Source organism: Notamacropus eugenii, chromosome 2 (assembly GCF_028372415.1).
Source record: "Notamacropus eugenii isolate mMacEug1 chromosome 2, mMacEug1.pri_v2, whole genome shotgun sequence".
Taxonomy (NCBI): domain Eukaryota; kingdom Metazoa; phylum Chordata; class Mammalia; order Diprotodontia; family Macropodidae; genus Notamacropus; species Notamacropus eugenii.
The window spans coordinates 105,618,299-105,637,198 of NC_092873.1; the positions used below are offsets into that span (position 1 = coordinate 105,618,299).

General features: G+C 37.6%; 2 protein-coding genes across 3 annotated transcripts in view; one reads left to right on the forward strand and one right to left on the reverse strand.

Annotated features, from left to right (window-relative positions):
• Window positions 1-13,645, forward strand: part of UBR2 (ubiquitin protein ligase E3 component n-recognin 2) — a 143,436-nt gene extending 129,791 nt beyond the window's left edge. For both annotated transcript variants that reach the window (XM_072642173.1, XM_072642172.1), the window contains exons 41-47: window positions 2,884-3,014; window positions 4,448-4,556; window positions 5,810-5,866; window positions 6,749-6,826; window positions 7,749-7,919; window positions 8,805-8,906; window positions 11,043-13,645. In XM_072642173.1, coding sequence (XP_072498274.1) covers window positions 2,884-3,014; window positions 4,448-4,556; window positions 5,810-5,866; window positions 6,749-6,826; window positions 7,749-7,919; window positions 8,805-8,906; window positions 11,043-11,184 — 790 coding nt within the window. In that variant the 3' untranslated portion in view covers window positions 11,185-13,645. The remainder of the gene's footprint in view (window positions 1-2,883; window positions 3,015-4,447; window positions 4,557-5,809; window positions 5,867-6,748; window positions 6,827-7,748; window positions 7,920-8,804; window positions 8,907-11,042) is intronic.
• Window positions 13,646-15,947: 2,302 nt separating this feature from the next.
• Window positions 15,948-18,900, reverse strand: part of PRPH2 (peripherin 2) — a 34,181-nt gene continuing 31,228 nt past the window's right edge. The window contains exon 3 of the mRNA XM_072642176.1: window positions 15,948-17,920. Coding sequence (XP_072498277.1) covers window positions 17,708-17,920 — 213 coding nt within the window. The 3' untranslated portion in view covers window positions 15,948-17,707. The remainder of the gene's footprint in view (window positions 17,921-18,900) is intronic.

An 18,900-nucleotide genomic window follows, 5' to 3' on the forward strand; every position in this document is an offset into this window, starting at 1 on the left:
CAGAGACAGTGGACCCACTACATTTACATCAAATCAGTCTTCATGTGCTATATAAAAAAGTAGAAATAGTACTAAAGAAAATAAAACTGAGACTCTAGACTAGACCAAGTACACACAGAGGTGGCACAGTTTTAAGGGATCAATCCTCAAGACACCTGAAAGAGGGAGAAGATATCAAATGAGGAAAGTCACAGACATATTACTACCAATGAAAAGTGATTAAGGACAAAATCACTATCCATGAACTTCTATGTCTATTCTCTCATCTTTTGAAAATACAAGAATAATCTACATACTTATTAAAGGCATCCTAATGAAGGTATGAAAAGGGAACAGATTTTTTAATCAAAATTTTATTGATGACTTTTCGTTTTATATTAGTCATTTCCAAATACATTCTCTCCTAAATCCCTTAATCCAGTGAGCCTTCTCTAATAATGGAAGACAGCCTAGTATTCGATAAGCCCAAAGGTCCCAGCTGTTGGGAGAATAACTTTCACTTTTTGACAAAGACTGTTGAGAGAACTGGAAAGCAATCTGGCAGAACCTAGGTACTGGCCAAAATCTCACCAACATATACCAAGACAAATTCCAAATTTTTTAGTTTTAAGTCTACATGGCATGTACATAAAGGATGATGTCATAAATTAGAGGACCAAGGAAGAAATTACCTTCCAGATCTGTAGATGAGAGAAGAGTTCACAACCAAATAAGAAATAGAGAGGGTAACAGAAAGTAAAATGGACATTTTTGATTGCATGAAATTTATAAGTTTTTGCATAAACAAAAAACAAGGCAAGATTAAAAGAAAAAACAGATAAATAAGAAAAATCTTTGCAGCAAGTTTCATAAAATTTTCATTTCTAAGATAGAGAACTAATTCAAATTTATAAGAATAAGAACCATTCTCCACTTGATAAATGGTCAAGGATATGAACTGATTTTTTTTTGGAGGAAGAAATTCAATCTCTCTATAGACATATGAAAAAGTGTTCTAAATCAGTAGTGTCAAACACATGGCCTGCAGGCCTAATGTAGCCCCCAGCACTTCCAGGTATAGCCCAAATCAGATTAAAATGTAATTGTGAATCATTTAACAAAACAAAGCTATGGTAAAACATAGATAATATTACATTTTAAAACTAAGTCAATACATGGCCTGCAGGGATCTTTTGGTATAATTTAGTGGTCTTTGTTTCTATTTAAGTTTAATACTATTGTATCTATAGGTTTTATTTTTATATATAGGTATATGTGTATAATGATACTATTATATCTATAGATTATGTCTAAATCACTAATAATTAGAAAAATTAAAATTAAAACAACTTTGAGGTTTCACCTCACACCCATCAGACTGTCAAAATTAACAAAAAAAATGACAAATCCTAGAGGAGCTACAGGGGAAGTGCACTGCTGATAGAACTGTAAATTAATCCAGTCATTCTGGAAAGCAGTCTGGAATGGCGCGCAAAAAGCTATTACTCTATTTACCCTTTGAACCAGCAATTCCACTCCTAGATCTGTACCCCAAAGAGATTAAAGAAAAGGGTAAGGACCCGTATGTACAAGAATATTTATAGCAGTTCTCTTTTTGATGGCAAAGAGCTGGAAACTTAGGGGATGCCCATCATTTGGGGAATGGCTGAACAAGTCATGGTATATAAGTGTGGTGTCACACTGTTGTGCTGTAGGAAGTGATGAAGGGGGTGATCTGTATGAAGCAGTGCAGAGTGCAGTGAGGAGATCACTTTATGCGATCATTGTAATTTATGTTGTATTTTACATACATAATGACAGTTACATTGTAACTGTAATTTATCTACTGTAAAGACGATCAACTTTGAAAGTTTTAGGAGCGTATACAGTGACCAGCCGTGATTCCAGTGGACTCATAATGAGAGACGCTACTCACCTCCTAATAGGCAGGTGATGGACTTAGAGTACAGGGTCAGACATTTTGGACATGGCCAGTGCACATATTTGTTTTGCTTGACTCTACATGTTTATAAGAGGAGATTTTATTTTTCTTGCTTTTCCAGTTTGGAACATGGCAGGAAAATGGGAGGAAGAAAAGGCAATCTTCATTTAAAAATATAAAATTCAATTAAAAAAAAACAATTAAGAAAAACCATAGCAGATCGTTTATTGAAATAGAATACAAGAGTCTGCTACATTTATTGTTTGTTGTCTTTTTTTTAAAGCATTTAAATTGTACAGTATACAATATACAAAATATGACATCAGAAAACCATATGAATGGAAAAAGAGGTGGACTTAACACGTAGCGAGAGCAAGGAATAACCAAAGCATGGCCCATTGATACTTGTGTAGTATTAACTAAAGTATCCCTCATATGTTTGATCTATCTCCTGTGATGGAATTACAAGTGAATGTGAACATGAATTGTACACGATCAGTGTTTTGGATGAACTATTAGAGGCAGTGCCCACATTAGAAAAATCACAGGTCTATCAAACTTGACAAAACATTTATTTTACAGCATCTTTTCTGTAAGCCAGAGAACACTTGTATGAGTCATGTAACATTTTTAGGAAGATGAAAGGGTCAAGACAAGATTTTATAAAATCAGATAATGGTACATAAAGTTGTAGGGTATGTGATTTATTCTGGGCACTGTAATCTGCCAGGACCCAGCTAGGGAAGACCCTGTCTATCATGTGTATGCCATATATGAGACTTGAACATTACGGCTTATACCTGATGTCCTGCATGCCAGATGGTGTCATTAGCTTATTAAACTACTTCTCTGAAATAGATCAAGCATCAGACTCAACTATTCTTCCTTATTTTTATCTGTGTTCTAACTAAAATGACCGTTTCTCATTACACTTCCCAATAACAATTCATTTTGTACTTAAGTGCCTTGAAAGAAATTCCCTCAGGCTGGCATCTGTGGAGGAGTGTCAAAGCTGGAATTATGCCTTTCCTGAGATGTTCTGCCTTGTTTTTCCATTATTTAAATGGAGTACCTGCCCCATCTGAAATGCAAGGTAAATTACTGGGTTATAAGTTATTGGAAAACTTTTTCTGTCCTTTCACTGTGAATATTTGGGGAAAGATTGATTCAAAAGAACGAAAACAAATTAAAATCACTAGCTGTGTGACTCTGAGCAAGTCACTTTACTGCCATTTGCCTCAGTTTCCTCATCTATAAAGTGGAGATAATAATAGCATTCGCTTCTCAGGGTTGTGAAAATAAAATGAAATAATATTTGTATAGGAACATATAAATTATACTACAGTTCACTATAATTTAATATTGCACTGCTTCATGGAGAGATTGAAATTCTCACTCGTATAGATCTAATTTGACATACTGTTTCAAATGTACAATATCAAAAGCATCTTTAAACAACTCAATAATGTCTAGATTTTTTATATATTTAATGTTATTAAAGCTAGAATTTAAAAAAAAATCTGAACCAGTTTCAAGGACCATGAACATTTTTAACCTTAAAATATATATATATATATATATATATATATATATATATATATATATATATATATATATATATATGGAAGTTATAACTTAACATCTTAGTAGTTCTCAATAAGATCAGTTTAAATATTGTTTTGATTGCATGTCTTACTGTTCTTTTGAATATTTTGTATTTAATTAATTTACCAAGTAACAAGTCTGAATGTTGGCCATATATCAAAAGCCAAAAGGAAAGAGAAATGACATCTAAAAATATAGAGTTTTTGGAAATGACCAATGTGGGAATTTGTTTGGCTTGACTATGCATATTTATTACAAGAGTTTGGTTTGTTTTTTGTTTTTCAAGAGGCAGGGAGAGAGGAAAGAAGTGAGAAAGAATGAAATAGATTTTTGTTCATTAAAAAAATTAAATTTTAAAACATCTAAAAAATAAAAATAGTCCAGACTCCTAAAACATTTACAATTCATGACAAATAGAATGTGTATTTTAACCTTTAGCTTTTAGCAAGTATGCGCTCATCTCTCACAATAACACTTCAAATTTATATAAGCATTTTTACTTTCTAAAACACTCTCATATCCTTTATCTTATTTCATTCATATAATAGCCTTGTGAACCCAGGTATATCATATCCATTTTACAAAAGGCAAAACTGAGAGACCCAAAGAGGCTAAGCAATTTGCTACGGGTAACATAGTAAGTCAATGGCTGAGGCTGTAATGTAAAGCACAGATAGCTTAGTGCCCAGTCCAGTATTCCTTTCATAGTAGTAGGTTGCTAGTAATGTGGTTCCATCATTTTTAATTTGTCTAAAAAAAGTTGGAATGTTTTTCTTTCTTCTGTATTATTAGCTTTTTTAAAGGGCCCTCAACTGTTTATTTTTTTAAATTTTAATCCATATAATATAGTTTTAGTTGATGTTTGTGCCGTCTGTAAAATTTGTACATTTTACATTTTCTCCCTTTCTTATCTCCCTTTAGTAGTTGGAACAAATCAGTTTGAACATTTATGTAGCTATCTTTCTCTGCCAAACAACCTCATTTGCCTTTTTCAAGAAAACAGCAAGATAATGAACACGTTAATTGAAAGGTAACAAAAAAAGATTTCCCTTACTTATAATTATCCTGAATTAAAATGAAAAGTTCACTTGATCTGTTAGGTTTATATCCAGATGCACAGCAGAATGACATTGGAATTCCATTAATTGAGATGGTGTTGCACCTGAATGTCTCCCCGTTGTAGACTGAAGCATTTCCGAAGCCTGTTAATAACAAAAACAGAGTGGAAGGAGGGATTTTTCACCTTATTAAGCAACAAACCTTACAGACTTTAGTACATAGATTATAGAATCAGTATTGGATGGATTCTTAAGTATCTACTCTGACTTAGAATGAGAATTCTATATGAAAAGAAACTGAGGCAAATATTGACCATGATGGTATAGTGGAAATTGTAGTTTGCTTTGGAGTCAGAGGGCCTGAATTGAGATCCTGGTCCTTCCTACCTGAATAACCTTCAGTAACTCACTTACCTTCCATTAGACCCTGTTTCCTGATCTGTAAAATGAAAGGATTGAGGTAGATGGCCTCTAAGGTCCTTTCCAGGTCTAAAGCCATGATCCTGTGATATTTCAATTTGCAAATCAAATACAGTATTTCTTCCATCTTTCTTTAGCATAGGAAATATATTTTTTAAGCTAGGTGATTTCTTTCTTCAGTACCAGATTTTAATAATTACTGCTTGGTAGCATAAATTTATATTCAAATTATCTCATACTAGATAAAAGTGAGATCAGAGAAACTGAATAGATAATTAGAATTAGAACCAAAAACATGCAATAGATTCATGTTTAATAAAGCCAAGGTCACATAGTGTTGCTGAAGAGAAGAATTCAATGAAATGAATAGGCATGCAGTTTTGCAGCACAGTAAAAGTGGAACTAGATACATATCTGACATCATACACTATAAATCCTGAGTGGATCAGTAGATCAGATCTAAATGTTAAAATAATAGTGATAAATTAAAAATGAATATCTATTGGAATCATGAAAAGGAATAAAGATCCTATTTCTCAAAAAAGATAAAAACATAAGAGGAAAAAATAGATATATTTAATTTGATCAGCTCAGAACAGGACACAGAATCAAATAGGCAGTTTTGGTTATCAAAAATTACTATATACTTTTAAATAAAATGTAAAGCATGGAATTGCAGTTTGATGTAGTTTTATTTTTGCTTATGTGTTTAATTATTCTTTTGTTAATGGTTACTAAGATTAGACTTTAGAAATTATAGTTCTGCTTTATGATAAATAAAAATATAATTTTCCCCCTATTGAAGTTGGTGCAATAACAATGAAGTCAAAAAATATCTGGAAGGTGGAAGACAAGCCATAAGGTAAGTGAAAGTTTATAAGAAATCCAGGAGAAGGGGAAAAGAGAATCTTTTTCCCCCTTAGTTTTAACTTGGTCATATATTTATATAAACATTTTCCATCTGTAAAAATGATAAATCATAATTTAAAGGGATAAATTGACATTGAACGAATTACACATAGGCATGTTAGGTTTTTGTATGCAAAGTCAGTGTTTCACTGTTTTGGTAGCTGCTTCTATCCACTTAGGAGGAATTTGCTTTGACTCAAGCTCTTAAGAAAATAGCATCAAGAATGCCACAGAGCATGAGCATTTAGTAAAAATGAAGTTATTCTTTAAGAAATTTGAAACTCTAGAAAAATTCATTTACCTTACCTTTACCACTAGGTTTATTTCCTTCCTGTTTTGAAACATATGTTTACCTTCCCTCCTTACCACCTCCTCTTTGTTGTGGATTACCAGCTGACTGGACAGCCAGTCCTCATTGGGGGTGATGGGAACCCGTAACCACGTTTTTACTGGTAGGCAGGGTATAACTAAGACCTTTGGGACAGCCTGCCACAGAGCAGGTCATGCACTGTCCTGAGCAAAATCTCACTGACACTTAGACTTCCGGGATGTGTGAGATCAGATAGTCTTCCAAGATACGCTTCAGATTGCCATCTTGAGTCCAGAAAGAATCACATTCAAACTATCATTTTGTTGTTTGTTGTTTTTTTTAAGTTATCTTCTGCTAAGAATTGTTGATAACTGTTTGTATGTTACAACAATGCCAGTATAGTGGCATTGTGGGCATAGTGGTAACTTAATGTTGTCAAAGTTGACTGTTAGGTTTGGGTGTGTATGGACTGTCTCATTTGTAACCTTAGTATCTTCATTAACATCATATCCTGTTTTGTTTTAGCTATGCAAGAGAGTCTAACAAATTAATAGACCTTCCGGATGATTACAGCAGCCTCATTAATCAAGCATCTAATTTCTCGTAAGGTTTTTACCCTGTTACCATTTTAAACCATGAAATCTGATGCCATTGGGAGCACTCAACCATTTTACATAAAGTTCGGGGGTAAGGGAGGGGGGTGGTTAATTCCTTTTCGAGAACCATAAAATTAACCGTTCATCATCACTACTTAATTTCTAAGAATGTCATCCTAGCATATTTTGGGATAAAGTACAAGGAAAAAACTTGTAACAATTATGTAGAAGTTTTCAAAATCGTATGTAATCAGAAAATCTAGAGAAACCATAAAAACTATAACCACACTTGTGTGTGTTAAAGAAATGACTTGTGGGAGGGTGGGGGGTAAGATAGAAGGGAGGACAAATAGGAGGAGGTGTAATTAGAAGTAAATATTTTTGAGGAGGGACAGGGTCAAAAGAGAGAATAGAATAAATGGGGGAGCAGGATAGGTTTGAGGAAAATATAGCTAGTCTTCCACAACATGGAAGTCTTTTGCAAAGCTGCACGTGTATATCATATATCAAATTATTTGCCTTCTCAGGGGGGATGGGTGAGGAGGGAGGAAGGGAGAGAAGTTGGAACTCAAAGTTTTAAAGATGAATGTTAAAAATTGTTTTTACATGAAACTAGGAAATAAGATATACAGGCAATGGGGTATAGAAATCTATCTCCAAGAAAATAGAGGGGATGGGGATAAGAGAAGGGAGGGGTGTGATAGAAAGGAGAGCAGATTGGGGGAAGGGGTAATCAGAATGCTTGCTGTCTTGGGGTGAGTGGAGAGGAGAGATAGAGAGAAAATTTGGAACTCAGAATCTTGCGGAAATGAATGTGGAAAACTAAAAATAAATAAATTAGAATTTTTAAAAGAAAGAATCAGATAACTGAAAAAACTCAACAGCAAAAAAAAAAAGAAATGGTTTGTGTTTCCCTTGGTCTTTTGAAGGTGCCCCAAATCTGGAGGGGATAAGAGCCGAGCACCCACCCTGTGCCTTGTGTGTGGGACCATGCTGTGCTCCCAGAGCTACTGCTGCCAGACTGAGCTGGAAGGGGAAGATGTTGGAGCCTGTACTGCGCACACCTATACCTGTGGGTCTGGAGTAGGAATCTTTCTGAGGTAAGGACTTACATAGTTCTTATCAGAATCATTCCAGGATTTGTGGACCCTTTTTCTTCCTTTCAATAACTGAGATGTCTTTGAGACTATTGTAGCACGGTGATTTGGAACCTACAAGATCTAAGTTCAAATCCTTTCTCAGTTTTGTGACCCTTGGCAAGTCACTTAACCCCTCAGACTCAGTTTTTTCATCTGTAAAATGGAATTAATAAAAACACCTATTCACAAAATGTTTTGAGATTTAAATGAGTAAGCTGTAACATCTTTGAAAGAAAATATGATAATAAAGAAATATATGGTAGAAAAACAAAGATGAGCTGATCACTTTATGAGACCAAGGGTTAATTGATGAACTAATTACCCAGGTGCTCCATTGTTACCTACACAATATCAAGAGAATTCAAGAAAGGCCCTAGAAATGTTGAATGTATCCCCTGTGCCAATTTATAGGACAATATGCACAAGAATCACAGAAAATTGGTAGGCAAGAATGCAGTCTGCATTGTTGAAAGGGTCACAGACCCATTGGAGGATTGGAGTTTCAGCTTCTTTAAAATCTCTCTTTAAAAAAAAACTACCCAATTCCTGCCTTTGCTCCCCTCCCCTTCTATTAATTCATAGCCTATGCTAAATTATATTTTCATATTCTTGCATATTAGTATTGATGGCATGCAATGCATATATGATATGTACTTGGGTTTGTGGTGGGGAAAGACCTCATTTTAGGTCAGATCAGGTCATGATGAGGTCCTACTGATGTTGCCTAAGTACATCCAGACAAGACTTCATGTACGTTCTGTTCAATAGCAGGTTCCATTATGAATCTCCCATTCATTTGAAGTTATTCTCAAATTTTGGTTACTAACACAGAATGTTTCTTTATAGAGTACGAGAATGCCAGGTGCTGTTTTTAGCTGGAAAAACCAAAGGCTGCTTTTATGCTCCTCCATACCTTGATGACTATGGAGAGACAGACCAGGGACTCAGGTAATACTGCATTTTTAGATAATGACATGGGTGGGACCTTCACATGGTATTTATAGGTGGCATAGAGACCATTTTATTCTTAATTAACATTATGTAGATAGTAAGTAAAAGATCTAATGATAATTCCACTGCTAAACATGTTACACATCTGATGACATCATTGACTATATTTCTGGGTCTCCAAGGCCCCTTTTGTGTAGCGGGCAAGATTAGTTTGTAATCCTCTGAATGACCTTAAATGACTGTTTCTTGCCAAAATTTGGGGACCAATTAGTCACAGTGTTGACCCAGTTCCAAGGAATCAGATGGTCACAGGTGCCAGGGTAATGGATGAATGTGTGGTTTGGGTGGGGGGAAGGGGAAAATCAGTGGGGGGGGGGGGGGGTTCTACACATGAACCCTCAGAATCATTAGTATGGTGATAGTGACCAAAAAAAAGTGCCTTCTTTTCCTGTCCTTCACTTCTGATAACTGGTCAAGTTGTAGGCTACTATATAATAGCATAGGGTTGTATTGTTTTAAATAGGGAGGTTAAGATTACAGCCAAGCTGACTTATTCTAATACTTCTGGTAGCCATGGAGAAGAATGACTGATTTAATTTAGGTAAGTGACAGGGATAAAAAAACATTACATACTAAGTCAGAAACATCGGGAGAATAAAAATGAGTATACATAACAGCAACACTCTTTGGAAGCTCTACCAACTTTTTAAAGTGTGTGTGTGTATGTAAGATTTATTTATTTAAAGAGCAAACAAACCTCTCAGGAAATTACCCACTTTCCTTACCTTCCTCATCATCCTCTTAACTCATCTCATGAAGAATATCAGTGGCCAGTTCCATTGTCTTTGAACAGTGTGCTTTGCTCCCACACGCCCTTACTACTGCTGCCAGAGAACATAACTACAGACCATGCCATTGACCCTACGGAGGTTGGGGAGTTTTGGCTGAGGTAAATGACTATCTTGCCATACATAGAGCTCAGATACTGAGGATGAGGGGGTGAAAGCTGTAGAGTAACTAAGGCAGGGCAGGTAAGTTATCTATACTAGACACAGGAAGAGGCTCTGAATGGTACCTCCTGACCCAAAGCTGCTCCTTCATGATGATAATGACGGTGGTGGTGGTAATAACTTACTTTATGTAGCTCTTTAAGATTTTCAAAGCACTTTTCTCATTACAGGCTTATAAAGTAGATATTACAAGTATTACTATTGAAATTCTAAATGAGAAGAATGCAGCTCAGCGACTTGCCCAAGGTCGTACAGTTGAGCTCAAATCTCTGCTAGCTCCAAGGCTAGTATTTCACACCTCATTTCTCCTTGCTGCCAGAGGCTGCATCCATCCTCTCCTGTCTAGTTCTAAGAGTCATAACCTGAATACATTTTTTTCCTTTCCTGTATGTGTGCCCTAACTCAGATATTGAAAGGGATGCCCCTGGTTAAAAAGGGAAGAGAAAGAGGAGGACTGGAAGACCAGAAACAGGAACAGAGAATACATGGTTAAAAGAACTTGGTACCTCGTATATAATAACCCATTAAAGCTGTAGAATGGTTGTAACTAAATTAGAACCTGAACTTGAGTGAGTCAGATCTTTCTGACTGCCTCCCCAGCTTCTGAGATGGATTAACACTGGACTTGGACAGCAGTTTCGCTGGGTGACCTTAAATGACTTTGACCCCTCTGGGGTTCAGTTTCTTCGTCTGTAAAATGAGGGATTTGAACTTGATGATCTCTAAGGTTCTTTCAAGCTTGAAATGATCCTATGACCTTCAAAACAGTGTCCTCATCCATCTTTAATGGAATCATTTCCCTCCCTTCACTTTTAGGAGATAATTTACCACCAAAATGGATACTGTGATTATTAAATGAAGCTCCTGAAACAACCCCTTTAACTGCAACTGATGGAGTTTTCTGTCTGTCTTAGCAAGGGAAATGGAAGTATTTTTCCCTTTCAGCCCCTGGGCAGCTCCTAGTCCTCCCAAGTTGTCATTTACAACCACAACAGGCAAACTAGAGGAAATCGTGCACAGGGACTAAAAATGCACACTTTTCTTTCTTCACAGTTGCTGGTGGAGGGGAGAGAAAGAAAATATTGGAATGAATATATCTAAGTAAGATATTTCTCTCTTACAGACGTGGGAATCCCTTACACCTGTGCAAAGAGCGGTTTAAGAAGATTCAGAAACTCTGGCAGCAGCACAGTATCACCGAGGAAATTGGGCATGCCCAGGAAGCAAACCAGACGCTTGTTGGCATTGATTGGCAACATTTATAATCACTTAGCTTCGGAGAACATGAACTTTGATTTTTGTTAACCCAGTCGGCTTTTCAGATGAGAGGGAGTAGAAAATAAGGTCTACTGAGTTTGAAAATAAATCCTTTATTTAAGCTTTTATCCCCCCAGTTTTATTTTCAACACTTTTGGTTCCAGGGACTGGGTAAGCAGCATCTTCCTTCAGCGGGTTCCTTCTGTCAGCACTGTTTGCACTACCCTTCCTTTGGATGACACTTCTTGGGGTTATAGCCCCCAGGGACGCGCTTCCTTTTGTTGTTACAAGAGTGTGACTCTTTTTGGAAGCCTGACTGTGAGTTTACTCACAAATGGAGAGAGGAGACGATTGCCAAGATGGATATTTCCCCTAGTTGTCTTTGGCCATTCTCCAGTGATCTGAGCCATTTTGCATTATTTATTATCCTGCATTTCAGGCCTGAACCTGATCACATTCAGGCAAGGAAATGAAGCAATTGCGCCATTGGGCGTGTGTATGTATGTATGTACATGTGTGTGCATGTGTGTGTTTGTGTGGGCGGACTGCCAGGTGACCTTTTTATCTCTTAGACTCCAGGTTTTTCCTGGACAACTCTGTACACTTGGAACTCGGTTTGCCTTCCAGTTTTATTTTTCCTTCTGCTGAAGGAACAATAGCTTTAAAAAGCAAAACAGTTCAGTCTAACGTGTCTCTACTGCATTGCACTGTTCCCAGTAATTGTATCAATGGCACAGGGGAGGGGAGGGCCATTTGGGGGAGAAGCTTTCCTGGAATATGCTGGTTGGTTTTCAGTATTTTTAAAAGGTTGACATTGTATTTTTGAGGATCTTGTTTTTTGGTGGTTTTGAGGTTCCATGCACAAAGAACTCACATTAAAGGGCTTTTTGAATAATTGGGGGGCAAGGGGGGAGGGAGGGGTTGTGTAAGGAATATGCCGCTAATTTTGTTTTTATCTTTTACTATCTAAGTTTTTCAGATGCAAATGCTGTTTGGCCTAATTTCCAGGAATAAATTATTGGAAATGTTTGCTCCTGGAATCAGAGCCTGCAGAGGATGAAAACTCAATGTTTTAAGTATGTCTTTCCTCTACAGCATTTCTCTGAACTGATTTTCTTTCTACTTAATGTGCAACACTCAACATGTTTCTCACTCAGCCCATGTCACCATGGGCCCTTCTTTAAAATGATCATTCTTGGGCCTCGTCCACTCTTGCCTAGGACGTGGCTTCCTGGAAAGATGTCTGCTTCAGGTCTATTTTATATATATGCTAGAATAGCACAGACACTCAGACTTGGTATACTGATATACCAGGATCCTTTGAGATTTGCTCTTACGTACTTGGAGATCAGCATGGCAGATGGTACAAGGTGCAAATCAAGACCCTCCTTTCTTTCTAAGTCACCATGTTAGTAAAGGACTAGTGAATGCAATGAATTTCCTTGTTTTTAACTATGCGAGTGACCCTTTCATCTATTTTTCTTTGGACCCCTGAGAAGTTAATCCTTTGAATGTCTATTGTGACTCCAAGTCATTTTTCAGGGGTTTTATAGAGTTAACATTTTAAATCCTTTTTGCATACCACATGGTCTGTGCTGGGAGGAGATCTATGAGTAGGATTGCAAATCCAGACTTGTATAAAATAAATAGCAATGCAAAAGCAATGAAAAGTAGCCAGCATCAGCTCTGTCTCCTCTCAAAATAGTGTCTGAAAGGATTCCACCCTTTCTAAAGAGCACTGCTGAACCGTCTTCCTACTTCTGACAGGCACACCTCACTGAGAGCAGCAAGAGAGTCCAAACTGGAATCCAGTCACTCTCCACCTTTTCTTTGCCTTCAAGTAGAACTAAATTCTAACGTTTAGGTTGTGCATGGTGTAGACATTTTTTAAAAGTTGTTTCTGCCTCAACTTCCTTTAGGCACTTCTCCACAGGTTCACAGAGCACTTGGAATTTAAATAAATTTGCAAGGCCAGTTTGACTTTTTTTTCCAGAAGTATTATAAAGGTTTCACTGTAGGCACTTCCTTAATACAAATACACCAGCTATTGTGCCTAAACCCACAACATCCTGAGTTAGCAAAGAAAAATTGATTCTCTCAGGTTCCATTATCTAAAATACTGAGGCGTATTCGTCTTTGAGAGAATTATGAATTTGCATAAAATACTAACATACAGTTTTAACTTTGTGAAGGTTTATTTGAAAGGGGAGGAGTTGGTTTGCTCTTAAGCCTAGTCCTCTTCTTTCCATAATGAACTTAATTTGTTTTATTATTTGTTCCGCATGTATTTATGTTCATTGTAGAAATGTTTATATAAACAAGCTTTCAAATATCAGGGGAAGTCAGACCTGTTAATAAATTGGCTATAACTTTAAAATCTGTGGACAACTTGTAAAATTTGGAATGTATCATATGTAAAAAGTTTAAAAGGTATCCAAATAAATGCTTTAGGTGTTGATGTTAACATCATACTGGCCTATTACCCTTCCTTTCTTAAATATGTTATATTAAATGCTTTGGAATGGTTTTCACCCTCTCACCTTGCTGATAATGTGGGGCATTTGTATTAAGCTGAAAATTAAGGTGATTATATTCTTAGTGTCAATTATGGCCATTGGCTGAACCTTTCTCTTCACCTTCCCAAAGAAAGCTTGGTCATCACTTTGCTTGATTACGTTGCACATTAAGTAGGTATGACAGCTTGTGACCTTTCTGCTTTGGATCATGATGGATCTCAGTCCAAGAAGAAAAGGGGGCTGGTTTTGCTGGGAAATACCTAGATTTCAGCTTTTCTGGGAATTCTCATATTCTAATTTCCTCATCTTAGGGCTTTGTTCTAAGTGGTTACACCAGATGTTGCAGGCTTACAATGGTCCTAAGAAAATGAACAGGAGGTTTTCTCTTCTGATAAATTTCCCAAACAACTTAATGGGAAAACAAAGGAGACGAGAAATGCATTTTGCATCCTAATCTTTCCCTTTGGGAATTGAAATGAAACCAATAGGAAGTGGCAGGGGGTGGGGGGACCTGGATCAGTCAATTTGATCTCCAGGTTGTGTTCTTTTTCTACTCATCCTCCACTTTCAGAAGAAGAAAGAAGATGGTGTGTTCCCTTGCTCATGGTCCTGCATTCCCCTGTTCAGGCTTTGTTTAATATGAGATATGAGTTAGGAAGATAGTTCCTTCATGCTTCCCTCTGTCCACTTCCCTGTCACCTTTGATTTTAATGATTTTTCAAAGACAGTCTGAGCTTTTTCTAACAATGTTTCACTAAAGCCTTTGAATCCTCATGGCTGCTGGCTTGAAGATCTATCCTTTTCTTGTCCTGTCACTGGGAGTAAGTTTTGTTTAATCATAAAAAGATGAGAGAACTTATTCGATGCTTTACCCTGTCTTGACTAAGCTTCAAACCTGCTAGCCTGGGCTGTGCCCCAAATTAAGACTGTCCTGGATGGGATGGGAAGGTGCAGAGCTAGCAGTTAATCTTCTTAACTATATTAAGGTTACTCAAGGTTTATGTGCCCTGAAGTTACTAGCTAGCTGTACTCAAGACCTGAAAGATATTAGAAGTTGTTCCATGTTCTCAGTCTGTGCACAAATCCCTTATCTTAGGTGTTATAAATAAAGTAATAGCTTCTATTTTATGGTGGATTTTATTTTACTTTTAAATAATATATCCCTACTTCCCTTAAAATTCTACTCTGATGCCTTACCATGGTGCCAAGATGAGTTGGGGGTTCTTGGAAACCAAGACCTGACAATAGGGTTGTGTATCTATTGCAATAAGACCATCCTGGTTCTGTTAAAAGAGGGGATTGTCACCAGATGTTGGGCCACCAAGTGATGAATTTTTTTCAGTCACAAGAACCCATGAAGGCTGTGTACTAAGATAAAGGAATTAAATGCAGGGTATAAAATAAGTAAAAAGCTCCTGATTTGTCACCAGTATGGGGACTGTCAGACATGAACCTAGAGGAACAGTAAATAAGTCAAACCCAATACCTACTAGATTTTAGGCCTTTTAAGAACAGAAACTATTTTATCTTTATATCCTCCACAATGCCTGGAACTGTTACATACAGCAGATATTCAATAAATACGGAATTGAACTACTCATTTAGAAGACTAGCTTTATACTGCCACTGAAAGTGAGTATTGACAGAAGAAAGAAGTGGCTAATAAAGACATTAGTCATTGGTGCAGGTAAGCAGAACCTACATAGAATCTTCCCAAAATTTTTCGTCTGTAAGATTACCAAGATTCATGGTATTAAATGAGGTGACTGTTAGCATCCTTCCCCCAAATCACAACGATTTGAGAGCTGACAAGACCTCAAAATGGACAACACTCATTTGGCCCTTATCTCCAGTAGTGCACAGGTTTTCAAAGTGGCTTAAGTTATTCAGTCCCATACTTCTTCCAGCCCCCTTAGGTTTCCCTGGTTGTGGGAATGTGTGTCAGCTAAAGCAGAATGACAGTTAAAGAGTTAGACCTATCAATGTTTCTGTATGGAAATTCTGTATGGTTACTTTTCATTTAAAAGTAAAATATAACTGAAACCTAAACTTGGGCTCAAATTGGAATTAGCTGGATTATCTTAATAACCAAAGTTGCACTTCTCAACGGATCAATAGGAGGTATCGCCAATAACTAGGGACTGGTCTAGAAGAGCAAAAATGTCTCATATCTTTTCGGAAGTTAATATTAACATTAGCCAGAATTTGGGTTTTGGTGTTACATACTGTATTAAGTAACATTCATTTAACCAAAGTTCTTCTTAAAATGTTTTTAATGTCTATGTTACAGCTGACATACATACAGCATACGTACAAGTGTGAGCCTAAAACAGCATTTGCATGTGGCATTTGACCCTGGACAGGGGCACGAGTATAGGTAGTTAACACATAGCTTTCCTGTTATAGTGAAAGAACTTTTAAGTTAATACAGGGAGTTTGAAGAACTGTTGCTGGGCACGTAGTTAAATGTTTTCATCTACTTTGAGAATAGGTAAGCCTAGGTTCCAATTGCGAAAGAAAAAAAAAATAGCAGTCTTCAGGTCACATCTTCCCTCAACTGCAGGATAGAAAAGCCTGTGTAGGTTGCCTGAAAATACAGTAAAAACCAAAGGCAAAGCAAAGACTAGAACTTGGGGACCTGGACTCTATCCAAGGGTCCATATTGTTTCACTATTCACAAGAGCAGAGCAAAGGGCAGTTATACTGTCAGGTCAGTGATAATCAAATCTCAGAAGTTCCCATCAATGTGAATGTAAAGTGAGAAGGTGTGTGGACTGTGGAAGGTACTTACATTTCACTGGGACCATAACTGCCTTGATTGGATTGAAGCAATCACAGGAAAAAAACCAAAACCCTCTAGGAAGTTTGCCTGTGAAGTCCTACGTGGCTCTTGGACTTATCCCCCAAGAGAGATGCACAATATTCCCCAAAGAGCAAATGTTGTTTCATTTAGGAGACATCCCTGCTGCCCTCCAGGGCAAAAATATAATCTGATATCTTTCTTAAAAGAAACAGATCCAATGTGGCAGCATGTGTCCCAGAATAGGATAGAAGTGAAGGTTTTGAGATGCCGTGTGTTGGCTGTGGTTAGCTTTGATCTGCTCTGCTCATAGCTATCTAAAATGAATCAGTGAGGAACTTAGGACTGTATCAAAGACCATACTTATATCTAAAAACAGGCAAAGGGCTGAAAATTATTTTTCTTCTTTGTTCACACTCTATTTTAAGACCATCTTGGTCCCTTGTCTGGCCCTCCCTGCCTCCCCCACCTTCCAGCATCCCTAGCATCAACTGTGCAAAGGGATTAGGCTACAATTGAAAATGAACATTACATTTTCCAGACTCCTCTAATGTGATCCCATCTAGACTCATTAAGTGATGCTTTTGTACACATGGTCTTGGAAATAAAGCAGACCTGGAGTTAGCAAGGGGACCCTCAGCATCATCTCCAGCTCACACGGAGTAGAGTCTCAGACTGGGTCTCTAGTTCCTGAAGTATTTGGATGACACCTGTCCAAAGAGTATACAAGGTAAGTGATTAAAAAAAAAAAGTGAGAGAAGCACTGAATAGTGTGAGGAAAGGGGAGAAGAGAGCATGTATATAGGCAGGCAACCATCCCTGATGTTACAGTAACATTTACATATTAGGGGAGCAAGAAGAGCTGTGAAGTAGCCATTGCCCTTTTAATAAAGAGGCCACTTTCGTGGATTGGGGCCCACAAAAAGAAGGGAGAAAACCTTTGAAGGGTATAGTGAGGGTTTCTCCAGGAAAAGTGAGCTGGAGGGAGGCCCCTTTCCAAATATAAGCGGCATTAGCAACCCTCCTGTTTGACCCCTCCACCCACCCACCCACTAAGAAAGGGTTATTTCTTCAAGATGGTCATTCTCCACTGGGGGTCATGAATGTACATTAGATTAGAGGAGCAGAGTTTCCACTGCCCCTCTGAGTCCCACCACTTCCCCGTGTGTCATTGTTCAGTGGGGGTATCCTTGGCGGGGGCTCCCTAGAGACACCTCAGCTGGCTGCTGGGGCCTGGCCGCCTTCACCACCCTCTGCTTCCACCTGGCTGCCTTTGCCAAGTTTTTTCAAACTCTCCAGGATGGATTTCCAGGTCTCCGGCACACTCTTTTCTAGCAGCCAGCCTTCACTCTCGCACTCTGGGTCCTCGGGATTGGCCACGCTTTCCAGGGCTGTGTGCAGATAGCGCAGTCCAACCGTAATAGTCACCTAGGGAGAGGGGAAGGGAAAATTCAGCGAAGAAAGGATAACACATGGAGTGGTACTCCAGGGGGGCCCAAGGTGGAACTTGCTAATGTCTAGGTTTGTTAAGTTTATCACTTCAGAATCAGAATTTCGAAAGAGGTTGTGGCCTCTCACCAGGGAATCTTTCAGAATGGCAAATGCCCTGGGATGATGGAAATGTCTTCCTGATTGATTAGTTACAGGGAGCTAAGTTCGATGACTTAGTGAAGTGTTTCCCTAACTTTTCTAAGCATCCCTGCTTAAAACCAACTCATCCAAGAAGTCTTCTTAGATTGAGCCCACCCTACTCACCAGATGTTCTCCTGTTGGTTCACAGATTAATATTTCATATTTGTGAGATCCTGGCTACTGTATCAATTGGCATAGTTTGTTGTTTTGTTTTCTTTTTGAGAATGTGGAAGTAACCAAAAAAATGACTATTCTTCTCCCCCATGTTTCAATTTTATAAACTGGATTTTTTTTAAGAAAGGCATACCTCATTTTGAGCAATTGACAGGCTTGTTAATTTGAAATGCACCTAGGGAGCTCCTAATATAAAAATATGAGGAGCCCTATTCCATGAGAGCCTTTGTAATACTAACAGTTTTCCCCACAAGTTCTCTGTCATGGTATTGAGATCTTGTTTTTTTGTTTTTTAAGATCAAGCTTTAGTTCAGCAGATAGATCACTGTACTTGGAGTCAGAAGGACCTGATTTCAAATCCAGCCACATACATCCTAATCCTGTGACCCTGGGCAAATTACTGTAAAAAAAAAAAACAACAACAAAAACCTTTGCCTCAGTTTCCTCGTTTGTAAAAAAATTTTAAAAGATAGGGATAATAGTATGTACTCAAGATTGTGAAGATTAAATGTGATAATATTGATAAAGTGCTTCTCAAACCTCAAAGTACTGTATGAACACTAGCTATTTTATGTTAGACTGGCTTAAAACAGGACTCACCT